The 25177-nt window shown below is 43.9% G+C and overlaps 1 protein-coding gene across 6 annotated transcripts in view; it reads right to left on the reverse strand.

The window, feature by feature from the left end:
* LOC101484089 (glutamate receptor 3) overlaps window positions 1-25177 on the reverse strand; it is a 101175-nt gene that overhangs the window by 9184 nt on the left and 66814 nt on the right. For 3 of the 6 annotated variants that reach the window (XR_013101438.1, XM_014412114.3, XM_014412115.3), the window contains exons 8-14: window positions 25035-25139; window positions 22904-23008; window positions 20871-21077; window positions 18461-18834; window positions 16154-16352; window positions 1544-1791; window positions 651-765 (exon numbers count right to left, since the gene is read on the reverse strand). Coding sequence is in view for 4 of the 6 variants with exons in the window: in XM_014412114.3 (XP_014267600.1) it covers window positions 651-765; window positions 1544-1791; window positions 16154-16352; window positions 18461-18834; window positions 20871-21077; window positions 22904-23008; window positions 25035-25139 (1353 nt within the window). In the remaining 2 variants the exon portion in view is untranslated. Of the gene's footprint in view, window positions 1-650; window positions 1180-1543; window positions 1792-16153; window positions 16353-18460; window positions 18835-20870; window positions 21078-22903; window positions 23009-25034; window positions 25140-25177 lie in introns of those variants that run through there. The other 3 variants (XR_013101436.1, XM_076891933.1, XM_076891941.1) reach the window with 2 other exon arrangements.

Below are 25177 nucleotides of genomic sequence, written 5' to 3' on the forward strand. Positions count from 1 at the left end.
TCTGTTTTTTATTTGTTTGCTATTAAGGTGAACTGGCTTTTAAGTTGTCGTCCACTGTCATAGAAGTGAAGCAGCAGTGGTGAAGTACTGCGAAGCCATATTTTAAAGGATTAGCAAATCTTACCTCACCTCACCTCATCTCACCTAAAATGAAAGCCTTTTCAGTTCAGTGTCGCTGGCAAAGTCTGTTCTTGAATTAGACCAACTGGCTATACTCATCAAAGCTGCCTAAATAAAGCCCTAATATTTGAGGCTGGGTGATCTGTCCCACACGTGAGTAAGGGTGAATAAACAAGGCTCAACCTTTCACAGCGGCAGGGCAGACACATTCACATTTGTCCTTTCCTGTAAACACTACTTTGTCAAACAGAAACATGTGTCCTAACTCTCTTCTGTACTCTTCTTCGTCTTGTAGAAGTTTACCTTTGGCATCCATAAATATTTTTCTGTTGGTTAAACAAGAGCTCCTCAGTTTGATCTGAGCCGTTAAGCCGTCTGGTCAGACTGTCGGTAAATTTGGTAATCTGCCTTTGGGGCAGCACCAGGTTGGTTGGGGGCAGACAGTTGGTTTGGTTCTGGTTGGTTTGTTCCAACAGCCTTGCCGATTACTCTGCACTATGGTACCCGATTGTGGTGACATCGAGGCTGACCTTGGAGTCACCTCCCCCGCTGCCGCACTCTCCCTTGTCGTACCACCATTTGTTTTTCAATTTGTCCAAGAGGCCTTGCTCATTCAGTTTTAAAACTGCCAGGTTAACAGCATTTCTTGAAACGATAAAACATAACTTGTAAGAAAATGCACAGGTCCGTGAGAAATCTAATGCAAGGTAATAATCGTACTAAGCATCATGAGAGTAGTTAATGGTAGAGAGGCTACCACTGTCAAAGCAGGGGGCTTATGCACAGAAAACTATCGGTTAAAATCAGAATGGTCTAGGGAAGGACAAATTGTTTAAGAATTTCAGGAATATAGAGAGATAAGAAAGGCTCGTATGAGGTAGAGACAGTGTTAAATCTTGGAAAAAGGTGGCATAAAGGGTTACGTAGTTTAGAACTGAAGTGTGCGGGATGGGGACACTTGTCATTGAGAAGAAAAGTAACAACAACAAACATCATGCAATTAACATTCGTCACAAGTGACAGCGCAGCTTTTAAGGGCTAAATTGAAAAACCATTGAACTGTTAAATTAAAAGTGACAACACAACAGTCAGGTAGGACAGCACACGGGACAGAAGGAGAGATCGAAGGAGAGAGAAAAGCAGTGGGAGAGACATAAATATGAAATTATTGTTAGCTTTAGTCTCATTATCTGGATTTGACTGCTCTGCTATAAAACGGCAACTCTTTAGAAATACAACATTAAATATCGTTAATTAACTTTTGTATCCAAGTGCAATGAAAGGCATACAACCGTTACCTCTGTGTCCATTAACAAGAAAAAAAAAGTAAGGAGAGGAAGAGAAGAGAATGACAACAGGGGAACATCAGGGTAGGTGGAATACTATAACAACATAGGGGATATTGTTATATTATTCCACCCACCTTAATGCTGAGCCTTTGGGCGTCGCCACACCGTAGCCTTTCGAGTCGAGGTTCCCGCCGACTTTCATGGTGTCGCACGGCTTCCGCTGCTCGATGTACTCGTTCATGGTGGACTCGAGGAGAAAGGCGAACTTGCCCTTCGACTTTCGTACCCGGGCTACGCCATCGGGTGTGGTCTTAACAAACACAGAGGGCTCAGCGGATTTCATGTACGACCACATCTTCTCGTAAACTGCTATTTTGGATCGCTGCGCAGAGAAGAGAGGGAGAAAAGGAGTAGCTTAGAAATCTGAAAAATCACACATGTGCAATGGATTTCGGCATATTTTTGTGCTTCGTGATCATACGATTTAAAAAATGGCATCGTGAAGTATTTATAGACATCTTGGAATGAAAATGTGTGATATCTTTAAATACTTCCAGGGAATAGAGCTGACAGACCTTTATGAGATCATGAAGTACAAGAATTTACAAAATCCATTCCTTTTATCAGCATTCTGAAAATGTACCCTTTAAGTACGTCACTTGAAATTCACTGAATGGAAAAATCAGTTATGCAAAAAAAGATCTTTAACAATTGAAAGGGTGTAAATTGCAGGTAATGATCATTCTATCTGAAAAATTTGCACAGGCCTCGGATTTGTTTCCTGAAAGTTCAGCCTCAGTGGGCTGAGCCTGAGTTTATGGTCCTAATTTAACTTGTAGAACTTATTACATTCATTTATTTCAACAACACTGCTAATGAAATATCTCAACTGTGACTCTGCACTGTAGACGAAGCGAGAGAAGCGAACAACAAGGCAACCCATCACAAAGTGACAAGGATGAGCATTTTCCCGGCGCCCGCAGACAGGCTTAGTGAGCCTGTAAAATCTGGAGGAGTCGGGCACTATCTATAATAAGCATCAATTAAATTATTCAATGCCGCTGGATTTATTTTGGCATAGGCATTTCACACATCCCGGTGTGATCCTGGTCCAAGCAGTGATGAGCCATACTTTCCAAGTGCTGAAGATTGGATCCCACATTAAAAAACAAACAAACAAACAAAAAAAGCCAACACACTTTCTTTTAAGCAAAGGCCAGAAAAAGGAAGAGCAAAAAGTAAAAAATAAAAAATCATAAATTTGCACGTAGAAAATGCCAAAATCTGCCAGAGATACACTATATTGCCAAAAGTGTTTGCTCATCTGCTTTCAAACACACATGGACTGGAGAAGCATCTTATTTTTAATCTACAGGGTTTAAAATGATATCGGCCAAATATTTGCAGCTGTAACAGTTTCTTGAAAGGTTTTAGAGTGTGTTTATCAGAATTTTTTATTATTCGTCCAGAAATGCATTAGTCGGGTCAGACACTGATGTTGGACGAGAAGGCCTGGCTCAAAGTCTCTGCACTAATTCACCCCAAAAGGTGTTCTTTCAGGTTGAGGGCAGAACTCTTTGCAGGCCAGTCAAGTACTTCCACACCAAACTTGCTCATCCATGTCTTTATGGACCTTGTTTTGTCTACTGGTGCACGATGAGGAAACAGAAAGGGGCATCCCCAAACTGTTCCCATAAAGTTGGGAACATGAAATTGTCCAAAAAGTCGTACTGTTCTCCTGGATACTGCCAAACCCAGACTCGTCCATCAGATTGCCAGATGGAGAAGCGTGATTCGTCACTCCAGGGAGCAAGTCTCGACTGCTCTAGAGTGGCAATGTGCTTTGCACTGTAAGGCTTGGATGTGTAGAGCTGTAGTTTCCATGAAGCTCTCTACACAGTGTCCTTGAGCTAATTTTTTTGGCCACATGAAGTTTGGATGCACTATGCGCCTCAGCATCTGCTCTGTGATGGAGCAATTCAGCCACTTCTGCTTTGTTATAATACCACTAACAGCTGACAGTGGAATATTTACTTTTGGCAACATAGCGTACTTTGCTGTGGCCTTTTTTTTCTTCATACCACAAATCATTAGTGTAACAAGAATGAATAATTCATAATGTTAGTAAATTAAGATAACAAGACTGGGTGTGGGTATAGAGGGAGTGATTACCTTTTGTATATATTGTTCCAGTACTCCCTTGCCCATTTTTTGAGCTATCCCCTCTAGCTGTGTATCCTTTCTCTGCCCCGAGCTAGATATTCCAAGTGTTTCCTGGTTTTTAGACTTTGTTATTCCCCTGCACTATTAGCATCATTAGCATTGCTATTATTAAAGCTTGTAAGTAAGTAAAACTTTATTTATAAAGCACCTTTCAAAATATAAAATCATAGAGTGCTTCTGTCACAGTATGTCGAAGCAGACTGTATGAATGTGAGGAGGACAAAAGGCGAGCCGTTTAATATGGCTGATGGAAAAATACTAAGGCAAACAAAGATGAGAATAAACAATAAACAACCTAATTGGGGAAAAATCTTAAACATGAAACTTGACCTGGACACGTGGATACAAATATACCTGGAAGATGGAAGATGGAACCACGACAACATGACAACACAAACTTGACAACATGGACAAGAAGCCAAGAAACATGACAGACTAACAGAGAAGACCAAAGTGAAACCTAACTAAACTAAACTTAAGGTAACCAAATGATAATCCCATTACTCAACATATTTAAAGGGATAACTTAAGAACCAGTGCCGTCAGCGTTAATCTCATTAAAATGACGCTAACGCCATAACCGCTTTAACACGGCAAATCTTCCTTAGTGAGTTAGCGTGGATCGCCTTGTGCATGGGGCTGCGCAAATGCGTTAGCGAGCTAACCGCACTAACGAGCTAACCGCCTTAACGCAGCCATGCAGCCCCACGCACAGGGCGATCCGCGCTAACTTGCTAAGGGAGATTTGCCGCGTTAATGCGGTTATGGCGTTAGCGTTATTTCAATGAGATTAACGCAGACAGCACTATTAGAAACTCAAAACGTAAACTGAAAACGCTGGGTCAGAGACCCAGGATCATGGGAAGGAGCGCCGTCGCCCGAGAAGGAGACGTTATCGACCATCTCTTCCTTCTGTAATCATTGGAAACATAAGATCTTTGCCCAATAAGATGGATGAGCTCACGTCGCTAACCTGGTCACAGAGGGAGTACCGGCAATGTAGCATCATGATGCTAACGGAGTCGTGGCTAACACCGCTAACTCCGGACACAAGCGTGACACTACCGGGATTTCAGATGCTGCGAGCGGACAGGACGAGAGAGAGCGGTAAGAGGAAAGGAGGGGGACTGGCAGTTTTTGTGAACGACAGATGGTGTAACCCTGGGCACATCACTGTGAAAGAACAACTCTGCAGCAGAGACATTGAGCTGTTAGCCGTTAGCATGCGTCCGTACTATCTGCCCCGGGAATTCTCGCATGTTATCGCAATAACAGCGTATGTCCCCCCCTCGGCCAACGCGGATGCAGCCTGTGACACTCTCCACTCAGTGGTCAGCAGACTGCAAACACAATCTCCGAGAGCCCTTCTCATAATATCAGGGGACTTCAATCATGCCTCTTTGGACTCCACACTGCCCACCTTCACCCAGTATGTGACCTGCTCAACCAGAGACAATAAAACACTGGACTTACTGTATGCCAATGCTGAAGAGGCATACAATTCATCACCTCTCCCTCCACTGGGCAAATCTGACCACAACCTGGTGCACCTTGTCCCTGTGTATGAGCCCTTAGTGCGCAGGGTGCCACCAGCCACCCGCACAGTGCAGAGATGGTCAGAGGAGAGCGAGGAGGCTCTTAAGGACTGTTTTGAGTCGACTGTGTGGGAGGTGATCTGTGACGACCATGGAGAGGACATCGACAGCCTTACTACATGCATTACTGACTATATTAATTTCTGTGTGGATAACACCGTACCTACCAGGACTGTACGGTGTTTCTCCAACAACAAACCTTGGATTACCCCAGAAATTAAAGCTGTCCTCAAGCAGAAGAGGAGGGCCTTCAAATCCAAAGACAAAGAGGAGTTGAAAAGGGTGCAGAGAGAGTTGAGGGGACTGATAAGGAATGGGAAGGACAGCTACAGGCAGAAGATGGAGAACCAGCTTCAGCAAAACAACGTTGGTGAAGTCTGGAGAGGCCTCAGAACCATCTCAGGCCACAAACAGCAGAACTCTCTGCCTGGGAGGGATGTGAGGTGGGCAAATGAACTGAATCATTTCTTCAACAGATTTGATTCAACCACGAGACAGTCTACAACATCGGCTGCAGACTCACCCACCCCCACTGCTGCTGTTCCACCTCTGACACCTCAGACACTTCACACCTCCTCTATTCACCCTGCTCACTCCCCCCCACCCCCAACAACAGCATCCAATACACACTCAACACAAGGCTCCAGCCTGTCTCTCTCAACCACCCAGGTTAGGAGGGAACTGAGGAGGATTAATGGCAAGAAGGCAGCGGGCCCAGATGGCATCAGCTCGAGGGTCGTCAGGTCCTGCGCGGACCAACTGTGTGGGGTGATGGAGCACCTCTTCAACCTGAGCCTGAGGTTGGGAAGAGTCCCACAGCTCTGGAAAACCTCCTGTGTTGTACCAGTGCCAAAGACTTCACGCCCCAAGGACCTCAACAGCTACAGGCCGGTGGCTCTGACATCCCACCTGATGAAGACCCTGGAGCGGTTGGTCCTGGCTCAGCTTCGGCGCCTAACAAGCTCATCACTGGACCCACTTCAGTTTGCCTACCAGCCTGGCATTGGCGCGGATGATGCCGTCATTCACCTCCTACATCGTTCCCTCGCTCACCTGGAGACCGCTGGAAGCACTGTGAGAATCATGTTCTTTGATTTCTCCAGTGCCTTCAACACTATTCTTCCCTCGGTTCTGAAGGACAAGCTGGAGAACTCTGGAGTGGACCATCACCTCACTACCTGGATTTTGGACTACCTCACCGACCGACCACAGTATGTGAGGACTCAGGGCTGTGTGTCGGACAGGGTCGTCTGCAGTACGGGGGCCCCACAGGGAACGGTTCTGGCTCCGTTCCTCTTCACCATCTACACTGCAGACTTCTCCCACAATTCCACCCAGTGCTTCCTGCAGAAGTTCTCTGATGACTCTGCAATAGTCGGCCTCATCACTGATGGGGACGACAAGGAGTACAGAGGACTGACTCAAGACTTTGTGGACTGGTGCCAGCTGAACTACCTCCAGATCAACGCCAGTAAAACCAAGGAGCTGGTGGTAGACTTCCGCAGGCACAAGCATTCTCCACTGCAACCACTGAACATCCAGGGTATGGACATTGAGGCTGTGGACAGCTACAGGTACCTTGGTGTTCATCTGAACAACAGACTGGACTGGACTCATAACTCAGACGCCCTCTGCAGGAAAGGGCAGAGCAGGCTGTACCTGCTGCGGAGACTCAGGTCGTTTGGGGTGGAGGGCCCACTCCTGAAGACCTTCTATGACTCTGTGGTGGCTTCTGCTATCTTTTATGGTGTGGTCTGCTGGGGCGGCAGCATCTCTGCTGGGGACAGGAAGAGACTGAACAGGGTGATCCGAAGGGCCAGCTCTGTTCTAGGATGCCCTCTGGACCCAGTGGAGGTGGTGAGTGACAGGAGAATGGCGGCTAAGCTGTCATCCCTGTTGGACAACGTCTCCCACCCCATGCAGCAGACTGTGACAGCACTGAGCAGCTCCTTCAGTGGGAGACTGCGGCACCCACGGTGTGGGACGGAGAGATTTCGCAGGTCTTTCCTCCCCACTGCTGTCAGACTCCACAACAAAGACTTTAACTGAACAAACACACACATCCACACATGTGCAATAACACTAAGTGCAATAATCTTTTCTGGCATCGTTGTATTTTTACTCAGTTGTATATAGCATTCGTATTCTATTTTTATCTTATTGTATATTTTTATTCTATTTTATTCTACTGTATATAGTATATTATTTTATTCTATTCTGTACAGCTGTGTACTGTATTTATTCTTACTGTATTCTAATTTTTGCGTCATAACTTTTGCACTGTCCACTTCCTGCTGTGACAAAACAAATTTCCCACGCGTGGGACTAATAAAGGTTATCTTATCTTATCTTATCTTATGACAGCTTCACAACAGCCAACAACATATAATACAAACAAATCAAGAGAAATTAATAGAAATCAGATTTTAAAAGATGTGTTTTTAACTGGCTTTTAAAAGAGACCACTGATTTAAAATCATAAAGAAGACAGTTCCACAGTCTGGTGGCCACTGAACAGAAAACTCTGTCTCCTTTTTTTCAGCTTAGTCTAGGGTACCAACAGCAGGCCCTAGTTACAGGACCTCAGGGACCTGCCAGGGACAATGATATACCCTGATATAACCTGGTGCCTGTCTGTGAAAACAATCCTCTCATGATCCTCACAGGAACATGACAGCTTGCTGTACAAAAAGTGTTTTACCTTTGATATTTTATATATTTAGCATGCTTAATTAAAAAAAAAAAACAATGGGCACAATTGTCATACAGTTAAGTTAACGTGCTGACACCTGTGGCTTTATGCGCCCAAACATACTGACCAGAGCACAGGCACATGAATTGGTAAAAAGCCCCCTGTAACTAGAGCAAATCCATCTCTGATGCATTTCTGTTAATAAACAAAAGCATTAACCTTGACCAACAAAAGTGCTTTTACTTGCTTTATGTAATCATATACAATTTGTTTGCTGGCATCTGTCACAGTCTAACCGGGCGAAGGGTGAGAATGAAATGAGACAGCAGCATAACACAAATTAAAAAGCCTGCATGAAAAATGTTCAGAGCTCAGATGAAAAGGAATTCAAGCTGTAACGATAGCTGATCTGCTTTAATTCAAATACAACAGATGAGGCTAAGGAGAGTTAGATGTGCTATATTTGACAACAGCCACATTCAATGACTTCAGTTTGCATGTGTCAGACAGCGTGAAGAGGACGCTAGTTTTTGGAGGACATTTCCCCAAAGGCACGGGGCTCATCTGTTCAGTGGTGGGAAAGCTCCAGACGCCTCCTAGAATGAAGAGAAAAGAATGGATCTGGGCATTGATTACTGACGACAGAGTGTGCTGCCTCAGTGCTTTATGAAGTCAATTCATCAATAGCAGGACGGGGAGTAGGGACCAAGTGCGGCCGAAACCTAAATAGGCTGGTTTCACTGCTTCTGCTAAAGTCACCACTGAGACGCTTAGACAAGATAGAGAGAGAGAAAATAAGACTCAGTGAGAGAGCCCAGCAGGGAAGGAGGGACGTTTGATTATTGAATGCTGGTGCACAATGCCACGTACAGTACACCCACAAGAACACGCCACTAAGAGCCTACTCCCTTACAATGTAATCATTCACATTCCCATCTATGGTGGTCATTTAAAATTCAATTAGGGAATAATGACTGTAAAAGTCCATAATCAATGAACAGACAATTTGTTGAGCAGTTAAATACGGCCATAAATACAGATTTATACACTTGCCACTCCTTTACACTATATAATGGCCCTGTTAGAATATACTGCTGTGTCCTAAATGAGATTCCCACGATTTGACAGGGAATGGCTGTGATGCCTGTGTTGCATGGCTCTGTGTTCGCTATCATGCAAATGTCACAACCCTCCTTCTCTAGATGTCTTTTAAATTACTAAGATCAAGCACAGTGTTGCTATCTTTATAACAAAGTACCTAAATAGTGAGTCTCAGCCTACTCTCCTTCCTACTTACCTATCTGCCTACCTAGGCGACATTGTTACATCATCTGTGTAGGTGGTTTTCCTGCAAGTCTGTCTGAAACTGCGAGTTTCCTGCATAAAGACAGGCTCCGGTCTGTTATTTAAGCCTCCCGACCTAAGAGGAGGAATAAAAAGAGCAGGACTTTCCTCGAGTAAAACACAGTCAGGGGAAAAACGTTGGTTCATTTGGCTCTGTTTGTGAGTCTCCAATAACTGCAGTGGGTTCACAGTTTATGGATTGCATTTTCCCAGTAGGATGTTAACATTAAAACACTATAGTTGCTAGTAAATGACTCATATGCAAAGATATTGTGTCGCAATATAAGAGAAGATATTTAATTAAAAGGGTATCCAGCCAGTAAATGTTGGTCGGCATCATTAATGCTTGAATGGAAGTATCGCTGTCGTTGCCTTAATGGAAACTGACATAAGAACCAGATTTCAAATATAAATTGGGATAAAAGTGAGTTTTATTGTAGTTTTTTTGTTTTGTGTTTTTAACCTCCTAGGACCTGGGCCCTATTTCAGGAAGCCGGTTTAGTGCAAACTCTGAGTAAGTATACCCTGAGTTAACGAAAACGCTGGGTTTTCGGTTTCACAAAGCGAGTTTAGATTAATTCTGAGTGAGTTACTATGACGACACACTCCGTGAAGCTAACCTGCCCCCTAGCAGGTTTACTTCAACTAACCCTGACGTTCTCCGCCTCTTTGTCGGAAACCTGACTGTAGGAAGTGTCAGACATGGCGTGTCCCTTCCTTGAAGAGCCAGTAGATGTTGAAGCCCAAATTCTCCGCAGAGCTCTCCGCCGGGAGAGAGTGATTAGAGCGCGTTTGGACATTTTATCATTTCCTGATGATTTCCTGTGTGAACGTTACCGTTTTTCAGCACAATCTACAATTTATTTGAATAACATCCTCAGGCCTAATATTGCTCATGTGACACATCGTGGACATCCTCTCAGTTCTGTACATATTATTTGTATCGCACTTCGGTTTTTTGCAAACAGGAGCTTTCTGTATAATATTGGTGACGCTGAGCACGTTTCCAAGGCTACCGTCTGTCGGGCAGTCAGGAATGTTACAGTTGCACTGAAACGTCTCCTGTACTCGTTTGTGGTGTTCCCCGGTCATAGACCCACAAGATTTATCAAAGAGGGATGCCACAAAATTGCAGGTAGCAGGATGAACAAAACTTAATTCATGATGTGGTGATACTTGAACTACTACTTAAATTTTACATTTATTTTCAGGGTTCCCAGGCGTGATTGGCTGTATAGATGGCACTCACATTCCAATCATTGCTCCTTCAGTAAATGAAGGAGACTATGTGAACAGGAAGTCTTTCCACAGCATTAATGTACAGGTACATAGTTCCCTGTAGCATTTCAAACTAACAAATTATTTCATTATTAGTAATGGATGCTAATTTGTGTTATCTGCACTGTGAAGATCATATGTGATGCTGCCAACATTATCACAAATGTGGAAGCCAAGTGGCCAGGCTCTGTGAGTGGTGGTGGTGGAGGACCCCCACCTGTTTTTCGGGCCTCCGCTTTTTTTTTAGTGGCCATAACGCGTCACATTTGAGCATACAGAGTAAGCAAATATGTACTTGTAATGCTCAGATAATTTCAATAAGTGCTTACAGAGGGGAAATTAATGTAGCCTCTAACTGCAATTGATTTACATCGGACAAACAGACACTATGGCTCATAATACAATTACACCTTACCTGTTTGGACTATATTTTTATATTTCATTTTTACTTGCTGCCAGGAACGTTTGGGGCCTGTTGGGTTGCACCTGCACTCACATCACATCACAAAATAAAATGTATGAAATAAAAAATAAAATAAAATATAATAAAATAACGTGTTAAATGGGTGGAAATCCCTAGATCAATGTTTAAATTAACACTCACGCATTGACTCTGTCGGCTATGTTTTGCCATGCATGCTCCCTTTCTTTTGCAGCTGAGGCTGTGTTACTTTTTTTCTGCAAAATTTGCATGTTATCGGCATATACTGCCATCAGAATTTCGGCCTCAAGCGCTGTAAAATACATTGACCGCGCCTTCTTTCCCTCCGTCTCCATGGTGACTCGCTTAATCTGTGCTCCACTAATCAGGGCTTTATGTATCCTCGTGCGCGCGCTTAATTTGGGGTTAAAGCAACTCCGCGTTGATTGAACTAATTGTTATCAGCCTTTCTGAAACCGAATATTCCGAGTTGGACAGTTCGGGGTTACTCAACCCTGAGTATCGTTTTTCACTCTGAGTTTTCTAAACCGGCTTCCTGAAATAGGGCCCTGGCGTCCACGTATGTGGACATCACATTTTGGGATGTCTAGACCAAAATAGTACATTTTGCTCTACAAGGGCCTGATATCCAGATACGAGGACATTATACTGCCGCTGTTCTATCGACATTTAAAACAAATGTCCTTATATGTGGATCTCATTTCTCTGAGAAACAAAAATCAGGTAAAAAAATTAATTCTTTGTTTTTACATTCATCAGGTTGCTTTATATTGTAAGGTAAAGACCCTACAATAATAGATTCATGAAAACCCCAACAATCAGACAACCCCCTATCAACAAGCTTTTGGCGTCAGTGGGAAGGAAAAACTCCCTTTTAACAGGAAGAAACATCCGGCACAATCAGCTCATGGATGACTGGCCTTCTGCCGTGACTGGTTGGTGGTGAAGGGGAGGAAGACAGGACAAAAGACACGCTGTGGAAGAGAGCCAGAGATTAATAATAACTAATGATTAAATGCAGAGTGGTGTATAAACACACAGAGAGTGAAAGGAGGTGAGTGAAGAGAGTGGTCATTGATTGTAGAATACAAAATCCCCAAGAATATGGTCGTTTTTTTTTTTTCAAACAATGGCTGCTTAAAAAGAAACACGTTTCACTGAGATTGCAGTTGAGTCGAGTTGCAGAAGTTAGTGAAACATGGTCTTATTTGGATTTACACAAGTCTTGGATTTTCGAGTACAAAAGAAGTTGCAGAAAAGTTATGTTAAAACTTTAAACGAAGATTTTTTTTTTCTGCCATTACCAACTATTCACCTTAAACTACTTTAGATACAAAAGATTTTCCTCTGAGACTAATCAGGTTACCCTGCAAGTATCTCTTTGCAATCTAGAGAATGCTTATTGGCCTGAAAACAGTCTTTAAAGTCTTCTGTGATGCAGAGGAAGAGAAAACAAAGGTGAAGAAGGTTTACATTTCTGTATTTTGAAGATCACTTCTCCTTGAAATCAGCTGAAGATTCTATTATTGCAATATTGCTAATAATGTCATTAAATTGTTCAAGGAGAAACACGTATTTAAAGTTCAAAGTCAAAGAAACTGACCTCTCTGTTCTAAATAACCGCTTAATCTGTATTGATTTGGAATTACGCAGCGTTTCCAGGATGCTGTCCACTGCCCTTCGAACCGCAACCTGTTTTTTATTCTTCCTTCGGCGTGGCCGGCTGCTTTCATTATAGCCTCCCCTACATACGCTCCACTGCTTGTGTATCTTAAAGGCCATCTCCAAACACACCGCCACTACATTTCATTCGACTTTACTTCACTTCCGTTTTGTTTGTAGACATCACCACTTTCCTCCAATATCCTGTGTGCCAGGACTACCTGTATCTCAAGTATGCAGAGATGAAAGTTGAGGCTCTGGGGGTGTACTTTGTCATTGAAGTGCCACATGCTACACCCTGAATACCAATTGCTCGTCTTTGATGCTCGTTGCTGGACTCCAATAACCGCTCTCGCGCCCGCTGTTGCCGCTGATCTAAAGTTCGCCTGGGCCCTCAGAGTATGGTGTTTTTCCTCAGAGGTTATGCCTATCTTGCGCTAGACACTTTTGTCAGCTTTCCCTTTTATGCAAACAGCCTCTAATCTTTATAGGAGCCACCCCTTTACCCGGCACTGTACTGAAACACAAAGTGACAAGAGCTCGGGGAGTTGTGTTACAATGCGCTGCATATGACTGCAGGGCAACCTAAGAATTTCTTGCATAAATCTCCTTGACTGCTCTTCTTCGTGCTACCGTGCCCTAATGCAGGTCTACTCTGCATAAAAAAAGAAAAGCTGCTTATTAAACATTGCGTTGGACCCTGCTGAAGCCACCGTGTCTGTACCACAGTAGCTGAGACGTGAAATTGATTTTCATGCTTAGTAAAATGCATTGGTGACTGCACTCAAGCTGCTGCTCTCATCTCCAACACACCTGCTGATCAGTAAGATGCATGATGTTCGCTCTTGAGGCTTGCGGGTAATGTGCAGTCTTATGAGGACAATAGAAAACAATGCTGCACTCTCATTTCTCTGTGCAATTATCATTCTTTCATTATTACACTGTTAAATGAGGTGCATGAAGGGACAGCAGTGTGGTTGTCTTTGATGGTCTCACCCCAGTCTTTACACATAATTAAACAGCCACATCAGCTCATTTTATCATCCCGGCCGTTATTATGATCCAGCTTCTGCCTCCATGTACATTTGGAAATGTAACCGAGCCAAGCCTTTCTGATGGAATAAAACCTCATCAAGAGGATAAACATGGCCTCGCTGGTACAACTCATCATTTTCTAATCATCCAAAACCCAAATATTCAACTGGCTGCATGAAAAGATCCATGACAGGAATTCAAATGATGAAACAAACCACAGCAGTGCAGTAGAGCATGACAGCTGCTGTGTTGAGGAAGAGCATTACAAAGCTTGAAGCTATCCCGCCACTGTCTCAAGGTAATGCAGCAGACGGGCTGAAGACAGAGGACCGAGGAGAGAAGGGTGCCCAAACAAGCAGGGTAGTCTTGGGAAGACGAGCCAAGAACGGGCAGAGGCGGTGCCAAGCGCCTAGAGCCAGTCAGGCTTCCGCTGGGCACGTCAGCGGACTCCCAGGCCAGCTGTCCTAGCTTGTTGTGGGCAGCAGAATCAGCAGACTCTGACACCGCTCTTTGAAAATTCCTCTGCAGCTTTTCTAAAATTTCTGTCATAGGTGTACACAGCGATGGCAATATTGCCACACTGTCAGCTGTGTCAATTTATCAGGCACAGAGGAAAACAGCCTTGGAGGAATGTCTGAACTCCAGTAGATAATGGGATAATTCAACTAATATTAATACATTAAAATCCACACAGGAGTTAGAGAGCTTGGTAGCTTATTACCACAAGCAATATTCTTTTTTATGTATTTCTTTGTACTAAAAAGGTAATAAATATGTTTTGCAGCACTGTTCCTCTTTGTCGGGGAGCTCTGGAAAATAAACCAGGTGAAATCATGAAAAATTCAAGGCCAGCAATGTCAGAGATGATGACATATGTCTTGTTTGAAAATTTGGACTTGATTTAAAATTTCCAGCTGGTTGATGCCGTATGGGTCTAATTAAGCCTGAATGTATTTCCTGAAAACAGATCTGAAATAGAACTTGAACTCCGATTAATCAGTGTGTTTTTTTCCTTGTCAGCTTTCTACAGCTTTAATTAAAAGTCCCTTGGAAGAGCAGCTCACACATGTCATTTCCTATTTGAAGACTCGGGGATGTATCTAGGACGCTCATTATACAGAACACAAGAAAACTCCAGACTTCCCGACCACTTCTCAGACAGTTCCTACCAGCAGACCTTCGGTGGCTCCGTCGTCAGACTCTAAAGCTAATTTGTAACTGGCATCCGTCATGTGTGTGACACAAAGGCGTATAGTACACTGTTTACACACCTGCGCGGCATCTCTGGCGAAAGGGAAAGTGATGACAGATTTATGAGGTGGTGTATAGAGAATTAAAAAAAGATGCGGTCATGCGCCATGTGTCCTAGAATGTGCGATGTTACCGTTGAGTGCAGCCCCCTTTTTTTAAACAGCCCCAGAGTTTGCAGACTTAAAAAGAAAAGGGTTTTAAACATTAAGCTGTGCAGACACTATCTTTCCCTTCTTTGTTTTAACCCCCCCCCCCCAAAAAAAGCACAGAATTGACTTTGCATTTTGTTGTCGTGAGCAACGCAACCCAGGGGTAATACAAATGAAGTGCTCTTTCTGCCAACAGGCTGCAGCTGTGAAACATATGAATTGTTTCTCTCCTGCTGATGAGTAATGAGGGAGCGTAAGATAAAAGACTGTCATATTGCCTTTTCGTCATCACAGGCTGAGTGCTGTTTCGTTAATGCTTTTTCAACACTGGACTGCTAGTGTAGCCACAGCCATGAGCTTTAGCCATCTCTGCGTTTCACATCAGAAGCCTGATTGTCTCAGATATGAGCGCTGTCTAACTGCTGTGTAGCCTTTCGCAGACTAATACACTTTTGCTTCAGATTTTAGTTCATTTATAACCTAATTGCCTGCTTAGTCTCTCACACCAACGGACATATTGCTTATTCCCTCTAAAATGTCTTTCAGACTGCTCTGTTTGACCTACAGGGCTCTTCTTCATCAGGTCCAATTTGCCTGCCATGGCCAGCTAGCTAATTACACTTCATGAACTGACCCTTCTGAGTTTGAGTCTGATGTGGGTACTTTGATTAGCCTCCTGTTTTTATCACCTCTGAGTCTTCCGTGTTGTTACCACGCTTTCTGCTGACAGGCCCCGTGCCTCAAGGTTGCACACTGCAGTAGTACTGCATAAATTTCACGTTTGTGTCATAAGAGTTCAAGAACTGCTTCTGTGTCAACACGCCTCATTTGGAGCAATCTTGTGCAGGTCAAGAGTGCTGCACTAAAGGTACAAAATGGAAAAGTTGCAAGGAGGAGTTGATCAAGGACATTGCACAGAGCAGTTTTTTATGATTCAGAACGCCTGAGTGCAAAATATTTAAACCAAATGCATTATTTGCCATTTGAGCTGAAAGAAAAAGGAGCCGCTGGCTGATTAGTGTTGTGCTGTGTGTGTGTATGCGTGCATAAAGCAGTTTCTTGACACTACTCACCCTAAAGAACTCTTTAGTGGAGCCTGAGTCCAAAGTGCCATATGCTATCTCTGTCTGCTTTGCCAGATCTTCGGCACTTTCTATAGGAGAGACCATTCTTTCAACTGTCAAGAAGGCAGCCAGGTTGGCTGTGTAGGAGGAGATGATGATGAGGGTGAAGAACCACCACACACCGCCAACAATTCGGCCTGACAGAGACCTGCGAGAGAGGGGTTGACGACAGGGAAACACGGGATGTAATTACACGGTGGCATGTGGTGGCCATCAACCAGCTAAGATCTGCCAGTTGTGTTTAATGTACCTAATTGCATCAGTCATCAGAATTTCCATGTAAATCATTAACGGCAACCTGGTGCTGCATCAGCACTCTGAAACAGCACATTTCCACGGAACAAGTAAAGGCAAGTTGTTTAAATGTACTCCAATCCAAGTCTTTATTTGCTTGTGAAACAATCAGGGTTCAAAAGTCATTTCACAGCCTGTGGAACGTATTGATCTGTCTACTATGGTGATAAATATTTCATCGTACGCTCACTGACACTGACATTGCATATACAGTGGGGCAAAAAAGTATTTAGTCAGCCACCGATTGTGCAAGTTCCCCCACCTAAAATGATGACAGAGGTCAGTAATTTGCACCAGAGGTACACTTCAACTGTGAGAGACAGAATGTGAAAAAAAAATCCATGAATCCACATGGTAGGATTTGTAAAGAATATATTCGTAAATCAGGGTGGAAAATAAGTATTTGGTCAATAACAGAAATACAACTCAATACTTTGTAACATAACCTTTGTTGGCAATAACAGAGGTCAAACGTTTACTATAGGTCTTTACCAGGTTTGCACACACAGTAGCTGGTATTTTGGCCCATTCCTCCATGCAGATCTTCTCGAGAGCAGTAATATTATGGGGCTGTCGCCGAGCAACACGGACTTTCAACTCCCGCCACAGATTTTCTATGGGGTTGAGGTCTGGAGACTGGCTAGGCCACTCCAGGACTTTCAAATGCTTCTTACGGAGCCACTCCTTTGTTGCCCAGGCGGTGTGTTTTGGATCATTGTCATGTTGGAAGACCCAGCCTCGTTTCATCTTCAAAGTTCTCACTGATGGAAGGAGGTTTTGGCTCAAAATCTCACGATACATGGCCCCATTCATTCTGTCCTTAACACGGATCAGTCGTCCTGTCCCCTTGGCAGAAAAACAGCCCCATAGCATGATGTTTCCACCCCCATGCTTCACAGTAGGTATGGTGTTCTTGGGATGCAACTCAGTATTCTTCTTCCTCCAAACACGACGAGTTGAGTTTATATCAAAAAGTTCTACTTTGGTTTCATCTGACCACATGACATTCTCCCAATCCTCTGCTGTATCATCAATGTGCTCTCTGGCAAACTTCAGACGGGCCTGGACATGCACTGGCTTCAGCAGCGGAACACGTCTGGCACTGCGGGATTTGATTCCCTGCCGTTGTAGTGTGTTACTGATGGTGACCTTTGTTACTTTGGTCCCAGCTCTCTGCAGGTCATTCACCAGGTCCCCCTGTGTGGTTCTGGGATCTTTGCTCACCGTTCTCATGATCATTTTGACCCCACGGGATGAGATCTTGCGTGGAGCCCCAGATCGAGGGAGATTATCAGTGGTCTTGTATGTCTTCCATTTTCTGATGATTGCTCCCACAGTTGATTTTTTCACACCAAGCTGCTTGCCTATTGTAGATTCACTCTTCCCAGTCTGGTGCAGGTCTACAATACTTTTCCTGGTGTCCTTCGAAAGCTCTTTGGTCTTGGCCATGGCGGAGTTTGGAGTCTGACTGTTTGAGGCTGTGGACAGGTGTCTTTTATACAGATGATGAGTTCAAACAGGTGCCATTCATACAGGTAACGAGTGGGGGACAGAAAAGTTTCTTACAGAAGACGTTACAGGTCTGTGAGAGCCAGAGATTTTCCTTGTTTGAGGTGACCAAATACTTATTTTCCACCCTAATTTACGAATAAATTCTTTACAAATCCTACCATCTGGATTCATGGATTTTTTTTTCACATTCTGTCTCTCACAGTTGAAGTGTACCTCTGGTGCAAATTACTGACCTCTGTCATCATTTTAAGTGGGGGAACTTGCACAATCGGTGGCTGACTAAATACTTTTTTGCCCCACTGTATGATAGCTGCAACGAATGCAAAATTAGCACGAGCAATGAACACCTAAAAGGAGAAGAACAGAAAATTAAGATTTCATGTAGTCATCAGATTTGTTTTTCTATTTTCATCTGCTGTCCACTCCTTGTGTCTACTGGAGCTGACCCACCTGGGGGAGATGTCACAGCCCTGCTGCATGAAGGCGCCCAGCGAGAACCAGAGAGAATTGAAGATGCCAAAGTCATTGGGAGGATCGGGGGGAGTCTGAGGGTCTTTGGTCTCATCCTGTTCCTCGAGGTTCCACTCATAAGGACTAAACCGACTGACCAGGAACAGGACCACGCTCACCCCGATATAGGCAAACACTATACACATCCAGATTTCATAGGCCAGAGGGTCCAGGAAGGAAAAAACACCGGGCTTGGACTTTTGCGGCTTCTTTATCATAATGGAGATGCCCAAGCTCATAAATGGCTTGGAAAAGTCTATCACCTCTTCTCGCACCAGTGTAATGGTGAGAGGTGCAATGGCTATATCTGCTCTCTGGAAACAGGGACATGCACAGCAAGTGTTAGTTATGACCTGCATAAAGAAAGAGGTTATTTATTTATTTCTTTTCTTTATGTTTGAATGGCTGGAGCTGAGGGGGATATAAAACAACAATATTTTATTATACATTTTATACATATCATTTTCATAAATGAGCCACCACATTGGAAGACAGGCTGAAAAACACACAAACACACACACACACACATGCACAGTCACGCACACAAAGAGAGAAAGCACGGTCACATTTGCGCCGTGTGTTTTGTCGTGACCTGGGATATTAGCCAACACTTGGAGCGCTAAATGAATCAAAACAAACTGTTTGCAATCAAACACAAGGCAAAATTAAGTGTTAAGTGCGCATGCTAATTAGAACTGTTAACTTTTAATTTGCGAAATGTAAACAGGTTGCTGCATAGAGAAATCTGCGAGCCCTCCCTGTGTACACTTCATCACATGGCATTCAGCACGCCGGGTTTCCCAAACTGTTTATTCTGGCATTAGCTTTTTTTTTTCTTTTTTTTTTCCCAAGCTGTTTCTCTTTATCCCCCTCCTTTGCTCTGCTGCTTCAATCACATTATATTATCAAAACACATCCACGGAGGTGGTGCTGCCTTTTTAGAAATCACAATGGGTTTCTCTGTAAAGGCAGAAGAAAATAATTAATCATGTTCAACAGTGTTACTGCAGCTTGTGTATGTGATTAATTAAATAACTGCTCCTCTTCAAAGCAGACAATACGCAGAAGACGATTCTTCATATTGGCCTGGGCTGTTGTTTTTTTTCTCTTTTTTTCGCGGCGAAACCGAGAAAACATTGGACTGAATCAGCAGGAGGCAGAAAATGTTTCTTACAAGGTCAGCCGAGGAGCAACACAAATAGAGCCGATAAACACGACTGTTTTCTTTGCCCTGTCAACACAACGTTGCGAGCAGCTATAACCATTTAATCCGGGGTGCGGGCGTAAGCAGCGCTCAATCAATGGTGAGGGAAACAAAGCAATAAAGAGCAGCCTCGGGCCTAACCTTTAAAAGACAACTAAAATCAAATTAATTTACTGGTCAAAAGGTCAAAATGTACAAAACTATTAGTCCCGGCCCACCTGCTGTAAAATTACAGGCCTGGAAAGACTTGACAGAGATGTGATTGGAAGATTTTTTTTTCTCCCCGCCTCCTCCCCTTCCATCTGCAAGGAGTGGTCTTTTCCCATTTGAAAGATAATTTGGTGGCGATAGCACATCAAACCAGGCAATCTCTCAAGCTGATAGTTAGGAAATTGAACAGATGAGGAAGCCAAACCCTCATGCATTTTGCATTTGGCCCCCGCTCAACCGCTGTGGCCTTGGAGAGGGGTGAGCGGGTTGGTGGGGTTGGATGGGGCGGCGGGAGGGGAGGCAATTTTGGATTGCTGGAGGTGTCGCACGGGCCCGGGCGCCGTCAGATGTAAAACACGGTGTGACCCTTCGCTAATCTGAGAGGTTCAACGTTTATGGAGCGCGCCACATATGGATCTTGTTGTTCCAAACCGCAAGCCACAATTTAGCTGTTGATTCTAAAGCAGATTTTCTCAGCTGTGAATTTACAATGCGGCGTATTCATCATACACATGAAACATTGAGCATAATTACACAATCACTTCAAAGGCATACACTCTTTCATTCATCAAAGTTATTACAGTGTGTTTGCCATATGGACTCCTTCTTTTGCCTTCCACCTACCTCGGTATCGCCTGCAAGAGAGTTAGGATTTTCAGGCTAAAGCAAAGAGCATTAATTGCAATGAACAGCACTGAGAAATGATTTCATTTTCTCCATCTCAAGATGATCACCAACTCCCCAATGCTTCAGGCTGCATTTGACAAATTCACTCACAGCTGAGCTTCCTGGGCCAGCATTAGGCTTTTGCACTGGGCGAGAGCTGATGAGTTCACTATGGGTTGGTGATAACCTTAAGATAGAAAAATGAGATCTCCTCTCATGTTGAAGTTCCTTGCAAACTGTCATGTAATCAGTGAGACTCCCAGTACTCACCCCATAGACCAGTTCACCCACCATCCCGTTCCACGTCTTGGTCTCAGGGTCTCGGGCTCCGTACTTTCCATCCATTACTATAGACAGTTTGTACTTAATTCCAACATGTTTGGCAATCTCAGATGCTAAATCGACGCAGTAGCCTTCATATCTGTCATTCCCCTCCAGATGCATATAATTTTTCTTGTACATCACATAAGGAGCTTCCTGTTGATTCAAACACACGCTGGTTTATTCACTCCCATGCCATCGCACAGATTCCATTATACAGATGTATGCATGCACGCTCTCACATAACTCCGTGCACGCACGCACTCCCGCACACACACAGAATATGAGAAGCTGCTATAACCACATCCATGCAGTCGTGCATACACAGATGATGCCCTGCGAATGCACAAATACGCACTGATAACAGCAGCGTGACCGAGTGTTCACACTGCTTTCATCAAGCGGTGGCAGCCAGCAGACACCAAGGCCAATGTACCCAACCCATTTTTGAGCCCAAGGCCGTAATAAAGGGGGTCAATGAAAAAGAGGATAATCGTTTCAATGGGAAATAATTCAGAAAAAAGAAAAGTTTTTCACTTCCACAGAGTAAGCTGGGCTGGGAGTCATTGGTAGGCAAGGTGTGGGTCAGCTCAGAGGTGGGTGGGGATGGGAATGGGTTTCATAAGTAAATGCCAGTGACAGGAGAGGGATCAGAGAGTGCCCATAGTATCTCGACATATTCAAGCACATTGCATCAATGCGCAGTTAAAGGCTGTTTCATTCCAAAAAAACCAAACCAAAAAAAAAACATAATATAAAATAAAATGATTATAAAAAGCTGTTGTTTGCTATCTAGGAAAAAAAAGAGCAAACGAGTACTCTGTAAAATAAAATAACTAGATCAGGAGAGCAGGAGCGTGCTAGTGTTCCTCTCCTTTTCAAAATGCCGGTGCAGCTCGTCTTTTCTCTTACTGAGCACATCATCATCATTATCAAACAATAGGACTGCTCAGGAGAGCAGGCATTGTCATTACAGCCACACACAATTAGAGTGCAAGTAGGAGAGCAATGGTTTGTTTGTTCTGTGCTGAACGTATCCCCTAACCTTGGATCCATTGAGTATTTTCTGCTTGTTAACACGTGTTTGCCTCCTGACTGTATTTTTCACCTGGAGATGTTAAATGTTTCCTCTCGCTATTGAGTGACGCCGGCTTACGGCTCGGAATACAGATGAAGATCTAGCTTTGCATAAATCCCATGGACACTTATCACTTTTCCAAACGTTTTTCTTTGTCATTTTGAAGCGTTTGTTTGCGGAGAACAGGTAATTAGAATGCCATTAAACAGTCAGTAAATATGGGAGCCGTCCAATAAGCCCGAAATATTTACCTACTAAATCCAGTTTAAAGAAAAGAAATCGAAAATATATTTGGTGATTATATGTTCCTTTGTGAAAGTGCCTCGAACATGATCCTCCGTTTAAAAGGCTAACAAGCTGTGCATACTTCAACACAGAACACATAGCAGGAGAAATACAAAATAGATTGAAGGGGAGATAACAAGGGAAAAGAAATACAGCACCTTCTCATCATCCCCATCCAATACTGTTTATTTTGCTTTGCCCCACCTGGGAAACCATTGCAGTATCATTCTGTAGTCATTCTGCGGCCAGTCTATCCCAAGTGTCATTGAACATTTACTTGATGAGGACAGACAGGTCTACTTACGTATGCATTTGTATGCTTTTTTTTTTTGTAACTGATGGAGTCAACCATAATCATTTATACCATTATTGTGATGTCACTGCTACGACAGGCCACTGAAGTATGGAAAATCAAAATGCTTTGACACCCACACGGATACAGTTGAAACACTCCTCCAAGCCGGATCGACTGTTTCAACGTGTAGTGAGTGGATGGAAAGCAACACAAGAAAGATGTGGTTCTACCCGCCCAGGACAGAATGTATCACTCATTGGAATCAACACCATGACCTTGAGTGGCAGAATACGTGAAACATTTAAAATTGCGTGGAAAGTGTACCATAATAGTAGTGACCACAATCGTTCGGTTTTCCACTGAGGAGTCGTTGGAGACCTGCAGATCCATAATATTTACAAACCGCGAGTACTCATTCCAGTATCCGATCTGCAAAGAGAAAACAGCGGTTAGTGATGCACTCCGGCCCACGGTCCAGATATAAGTGAGCATACAGAAGGGAAATGAACAAATATTACAGGGAAATGCAGCGCTGCAGAGCTCATTGAAACAACGGAGCTTTCCCCAGAGACTTGCTGCCTCTGCCCTGATGTTCAACCACATGAGCAGAGTACTAAAACAGACCAGATAAACAGGTACAGTTTTCTGGGCATAGAATGCTGCGTTTACATTTCTGCATTCAACGTGCAGATAACGGACGTGATTACAGAGGGACTTTTGCCTTTTACGATCCACCCGAAATTCAGATACCCAATTGCTCCTTTGCAATCCGTGAGCAAATGGCAACTTCAATCCCTTCCACCTTTTTATGGTAAATAATTGATATTCAAACCTGTGAACCGCATACACATTTAATAATCTAGCATAATATTGCAGTGGCTCCTCAGTTTTACTCTGTCCTGCCGCTGTAGTTACTCTGCATTCTGCTCTACAGATGCTTAAGTCAAACCAATGTCAAGTGTTTGTTTGCCCGTCTGAAATAATGGCTGCTCTGGCTCGTGATGAAACGTGTTGCATATGTTATTGCCAAAAGTCTAACTGTTGCTGGCTTGGATTTTTCTTTCCTTCACATCTGGTCTGCATTTTTTCTTTTCCTTTTCTTTTTTTTCTCTTTTGCATGAGATCTTTCATGTTTGGGACAAACAGGTGTACAGCAGAGACTGAGCACCAAGTGGGGGCGCTAGAAAGCAGCAGACGCCTCAGAATTGAGCTCCCGATCGTTACAGCTGTGGCTGTATTAAGTGCACTTGGCAGACTGGGTGATTTGGGGTGGCGGGCGGGGCGGTGCTGGACGTTATTAAATGCTTATTCCAGGCTCTCTAGTCCTTGAGTGATATTTGAGACACTTTGCTCGAGGGACACGGCTGCTGGGACCTGTGTCACGGAGTGTTGCTCCAGTGGCACTGTCCTGATCTCACCCCCTAGCAGCTGGGACAGATATCAGCCCATGCATCAATCGTGACAGTCACAGCTAAGAACCTTCATCCTCGAAACTGTCACTGGGGTGACTGGGGCTCCAGGTCCATGACAAAGTGCCGCCCAGCCTGCCCGACTTGTCTCGTCTTCCCTCGCTCCCTCACTCTCTCCCGCTGACCTCCTTTCTCCCGGCCCCTCTCCCCGCTCTCTCCTCCTCTGTTTGACAGTGTAGGGATAGCTGTGAGGGCTTTGCAATGCTAATTGAAGTGTGGGCTTTAGAGGCCTGGGAGGCAGGCGGCATAATCACACATCACATCACACTGAGCCCACACTTATCCAGCTAACGAGAAATTCACAGCTGTCTCTTGGAACTCAGAGAGGTTATGAAATAAAACCAGAGGTCATCATATGGTGCTGGTTATAATGTGAATGTACCACTGGGAATTAGCATTTTGAAGAGGAGCCAGAGGAATTCTTGGATCCTCCTTTACAGTAATTGGTTATTTGAATGGTAATTACTGTCAGAAGAGGACCAAATATCAAATCTGTGCTATCCTACAGCAACGAAATAGTTCTCTATCATTCTTTTGATAGGACAGCTTTAGCTATCAGATTGCAGGCTACGACTGATTTGTGAGGCTTGTAATACTCGGCATAGCTCATCAGTGCTGCTACCTAACAGAGGTGGAGAAAGGCAATCAGCATTACTCTCTGCTGTCCTCTCAGCCCTGCTGGTCCCACCTGGCCCTCAGTACTTTAATAAATGGCAGTACAGGCTTGCTTGAAAATGTTTTCCACTTCTGCACAATCATGCATTAGTCTCTAAATGGCTCGAGGCAACATGTGACCAACAGTCACTGAGTTTTGTTCTTTTAGAGCCGAGAAATAAATCATTTATAAATTACACTTTGGCCAGATTCCATGATTTTGATGTGTGCCAGCTGTTAGAATTTTTAAAGAGAGAGATGAAATGTTTTTTGTTTTTTTGATCAGGTCTGTACGTCACATTTGATAGATGACAGCCACCGGCCTCTCTTACCTTCCTCGGCCCACCTGTTTTCATTTCGTAAACATCTATGGTGTAATTGGTCCTGCGGCCATAGTTGTCAAACTGGATGTTCCCAGTCATCCCCTGTACTTGGACCTAATGGGCAGACAGAAAGACACAGTGGAATGTGCAGT

This window comes from Maylandia zebra, linkage group LG2 (assembly GCF_041146795.1).
Source record: "Maylandia zebra isolate NMK-2024a linkage group LG2, Mzebra_GT3a, whole genome shotgun sequence".
Lineage (NCBI taxonomy): Eukaryota > Metazoa > Chordata > Actinopteri > Cichliformes > Cichlidae > Maylandia > Maylandia zebra.